Source organism: Phragmites australis, chromosome 15 (genome assembly GCF_958298935.1).
Source record: "Phragmites australis chromosome 15, lpPhrAust1.1, whole genome shotgun sequence".
In the NCBI taxonomy this organism is placed as follows: Eukaryota; Viridiplantae; Streptophyta; class Magnoliopsida; order Poales; family Poaceae; genus Phragmites; species Phragmites australis.
In genome coordinates this window covers 29,576,647-29,581,220 of record NC_084935.1, presented here as the reverse complement: position 1 = coordinate 29,581,220, position 4,574 = coordinate 29,576,647, and the positions used below count along the sequence as shown (strand labels likewise).

Genomic DNA, 4,574 nt, shown 5'->3' with positions numbered 1-4,574 from the left:
GATTTTTCTTTAAATCTAGTTTTAGTATCGTTCGTCCTCAGAACACATCTTCACATAAACAATCACCAATTCTGAGCGCAATTTCTCCAAACTTAACTCATGTCAATCCATGTACTATCATACCAACACATAAACATCATTATATCACCATTATACTAAACACTTTACTTTTACCAATTTTATTATAAAATCAATGTTTCGTCATACATGATCTCGCGTTAGGCAGGATCATACATGACCAGAAGCAACTGCAGAAGTGACTGAAAATTGAAAAGGATCATCCGGTCACATTTGTCCAGACACAACTGCTGCAGAAATGCCTGAACTGAACGCACTAATCTTAGCACAACGAAATCCAACGGCCATGCACGTCGATTAGTTTCATCGTTTAGCTCTGCAAAACCTTTTCTTTTAGGGCACTGCAAAACTAATCCCCATGCAGTAGCTACAGGAATCACTTGTGACAGTGACAGAAATGGAAATAATTCAATACAGCATTTCACTGCTTGGTTGGAACCATAAAATGGTCCACACATGAGCTGCGGATCATGTACAGATTCCAGCATTAGCTGCACAACATCACACAAATATTAGGTTCTAGCTTTTATTTATAGGTGACAATATACATTGCTTTCAGTATACACATGAGGTGACAGTAAACAAGATGATCAACTGCCAATCTTCTGAATCCTCTTCTTCCCGGCGACCACATGCCGAGGCCGCCTCCGTATCTCGCAGCCAAAAAAGTAGCTGAAGTGAGGTGGTATGGGAGATCTCCACGCTAGAACATCGAATTTCCCTCGAGGCCTAGCGGTTCCAAGCAACACCTCTTGCACCGTCATCGTCGTGGTCGCAACTCCGCCGCCATGATCAGCAGAGCTTGTTTCATAGTCATCAAGGATTACAAAATCTTCAGATGATTTGTTCACTCTGGGCACATACACCGGCTCAGCCACCTCCCAGATATCAACCTGGTGCGCGCCACCAAACAGGTTCTTCTGCTTCAGCTCTCTCAAGATCGTAAGCGCCACGCTCCAGAACCGCGCATCGACGTTTGATCTCAGTAGTTCGCTGAACATGTTTGCGTTCAGGAAACACCCGTTGAGCTCCATCGCCATGTCCATGGCGATCGACGCCAGCTTGGGGTGCTCGGTCGCGTCCGTGCTCCCGAACAACCGCACCTTGAAGAAGTACCAGAACGCGTCCCGGTCGAGAAACTGTAATCTGAGCGGCGGCGTGGTTCCAAAGCTCACGATCTTGTCCGACCGGCTCGTGACTATGATCTTACTTCCACGCGGAATATGGTGTATGTAAGGCGAATACAATCTTCGCCACAATCCCTCGTCGATATTCTCGTCATCCAATCTTTTTGAGAACCTATCCCCATCCAGTTCAACAATGACCAGTACCCTTTCTCCATGCGAGGCAGGGTTCTGGTACTTGATCACGGCATCTCCAATGGTCACCATGTTTTCACTTCTAAGATTGATTCCGTTCAAGAACAGAATTTCAGAGAAGTGGTCGCGCACCCTCTCGTCGTTGCAGGCTTGCTCGAGGAGCGTGCTCTTGCCGACTTTTCTGGGGCCAATGATCGGCAGGACACCGGGATTCTCATCGCCGGGAGCATCTGGTTGCAGCAGGAAGCCGACGACGCGCTCCATCTCCGTTTGGCGACCGAACATGCACTTGTCCAAGACCAGGTACATGCTGTACGGCTGGCGGTACAGACGAGGGCATCCGCTGAGGAACACGACGAGCTCGCTCGCATCCTCAATGGCGGTCTCGAGGCGGCCAAGAACTTGCTGGAGCTGTTCTTGTTCACCGGAACTACTGCCGCCACCGAACAGACGGACGCGCTTGGCAGAATTGAGCTGGGATGGTGTGAAAAATCGGCTCACTTGGTGCATGTGTTCGGCATCAGCCGCTTCTTCATGGGTGCGGCATCTGAGGGTGTACAGGGTGTAGTAGCCTCTGTACATCTCCTTCCTCATCATGCTCAGTTGATGCAGCATCGCCTGGTTCGTGATGCGCCGCTCCTCTGCCTCCTCGACGACGACGCGAACCCGGAGCAGCAGCCTCTGCAGCCGGTTTAGCCTCTCCTCCACCGTCAGCCTCGAGAATCTTTCCTGGTATCTTTGCATCAGGAAAGATATGGACCTGCTGGTGAGGTCACTCCAAATTGCAGATAGAAACATCGCCATACTGTCTAATCACCTCGGCTCTCCTGGTCAGCAACAGCCGATGAGAGAAGTGAGCTAGTCTGAATGTTTTGAAGAAGTGCAAAAGAGCATGTGGCTCACCGGTAAGACACAAGGGTGCATTTTCACCGGTCCAAAATTCGAACTCGGGTTTGCACTTTATTAAAAGGTCTTTAAAGAAGACCTCAGCGCAAGAAAAAAAAAAAGAATGTTTTGGAGAGGGGTGTGGAATTCGAAGCAATCATAGAGAGAAGACCGTGTAAGTCTGTTGCTTTTCGCCAAGAATTAAATGAGCTGAAAAGTTCATCTTCAAAGATGCTCATCCTTTATTCATATCTCCCACAAGAATTAGTTTCTAATAAAATTTTGTATTAGGACATATAATCAAATTTGACTCAAACGAGAGGACGAGAGGTGGACGACCACTGTCGTTGGAGTAATTAATGGGGCCAAGATAATTCGGCCGGATTCGCACCAGATCGCCCAAGTCCCGGCCTTATACAGCAAATCTACACATTTCCTTAAAAAATATCAAATCTACACAGAGACCTTTTTTTAAAAAAAAATAGAAGTTCCTATCCGGATTAAATCTTTAAAAATGGAATTTACGGACTCTAAAAAATACGAACTTAAATTTCAGTTTGTATTCGGGGCTCCCAACTGCGCAACCAAAAACTTTGTAGTTACGAACCTTTAAACCAGATTCAAAACATGCTACAAAGTTTTGACTTCTTATTTTTTAGATTCAAAAGCTTTCAATTTGGAATCAAAGCTTTCAATTTGAAGAGCGGGAAAACACAAGAAGACACGTACGCATGCATGCAAAAGATAGCAGACAACGGCCACCACCCGCCAGGAAACGCCGTCCGGAGCTCCCGTCGTAGACACCGGCTGCTTCTTCGCCTTGTGCGCTTGAAGGCATCTGTCCCCTCTTGGCTTCTATATATAGCCTTGTATACAGAGAAGGAATTAAAGAGAGAGAAATCGATTCCTTTTTAACCAAATGAAGTCAAAAGTAGCTAGCCAGGGCTATAGATGGTAATCGTGCATGACGGACACAAGTAGTACTTCTACTACTTGCATCTGTTAGTTTTTCACGCCTGTGGCCATACTCGTGAACACTCACAGACGAAGAGTTGAAAACAAACCCGTTGTTCGTGGATACCCATCGCTCACATGCATACTCGTTTACCTATCGCCAGACTTTGAGCTAGAATCACAACACTACAACAAACAGCCAGAATCAGAACACAAATCACAAAAGAAATTAACTTAATGGTTCATACAGTACAACTAGGAACAATTGTGATGGATCAGTGGCGGACCCAGAACAAAAATAATCGGGTGTCCTACTTATTAGTCTAGAGATTTGGATGTTCCATTTGTTAAGCTAGAGGGTGTCCTAAAGACCTGATACATACGATGTATCACTGAAAAACGAAAAATCACCCGGTGTCCTGTGCACCCACAAGCCTCAACGTCGGTCCGCCCCTGTGATAGACAATACCATATGTAGAAAGGTTTTCCACATCATTGTTTCCATCTATTATTAATTAGTCTATTACACAAAGGAGCTTCTGAATAGTTGAACAAACAACAAAATATAAGAGGAGGTTAGATGGTACTTGCTACTTGAACAAACAACAACATTTCTGGCATTTAGAGTTAGATTTACTGCACTAGTTGAACAAACTACAAAATATAATTCATTGAATTACACACAACATATTTGGGGGAGAAAACAACAACAAAATGAAAATACATGGGCGGCAGGCGGGGAGCTGGGTCTGGGCAGCGGCCAGGGGGGTCTGGGGTGGGTGGCGTGGAGCTCGAGAGACAGCGGCGGTGGGCAGGGTTTGAGAGAGGCCATGGATTGGGAGTTGGACCTGGGGCTGGGTGTGGCGGCGGGGATTTGGCCGAATGGGCGAATGGGCGATTAGGGATTAGAGTTGGTCTGGACTCATCTGATAAGGAGTATAGACATGTAAATGGGTGTCACGACCACTGGTAAGATTTACCTATACCCGTACTCATATATGTAGAGTTGAGAGACGAGATGGAATGCAACACACCTTGATTCATTACCATACTGTGGGTTAAATATATGTACAAGATTGACATAAACAACTAACCACCTTAGCTATGTACGCAACTAACCGGCTACAATGTTGGATCTTGTATACGTGCATGCTACTGTGCATGGGCACATGATGGTGTGCTAGTAGTATACCCATCAGGTAGTGTTTTTCACCTGCGAACGTGCTCGCAGATATCAAATATGTAACATACTAACTCTATTAGGATATTTATCCAACAGGTAATTAGGTATAATTGTCATCCTGGTCATGGCCCATCGAAAGTTTTATTCCCCGCGTT

General features: G+C 45.8%; 1 protein-coding gene across 1 annotated transcript; it reads right to left on the bottom strand.

Moving 5' to 3' along the window:
• Positions 1–476: 476 nt before the first annotated feature.
• LOC133891960 (putative disease resistance RPP13-like protein 1) lies at positions 477–3,218 on the bottom strand. The gene is made up of 2 exons (XM_062332682.1): positions 3,012–3,218; positions 477–2,224 (listed from the first exon to the last, which is right to left on the bottom strand). The coding sequence occupies exon 2, from the start codon at positions 2,199–2,201 to the stop codon at positions 669–671; it is 1,533 nt and encodes a 510-aa protein (XP_062188666.1). The 5' UTR covers positions 2,202–2,224; positions 3,012–3,218; the 3' UTR covers positions 477–668.
• Between the last annotated feature and the right edge of the window lie 1,356 nt (positions 3,219–4,574).

Excerpts from the sequence above, each read along its gene's own strand:
- LOC133891960 (XM_062332682.1), bottom strand. The coding sequence starts at position 2,201 with ATGGCGATGTTTCTATCTGCAATTTGGAGTGACCTCACCAGCAGGTCC.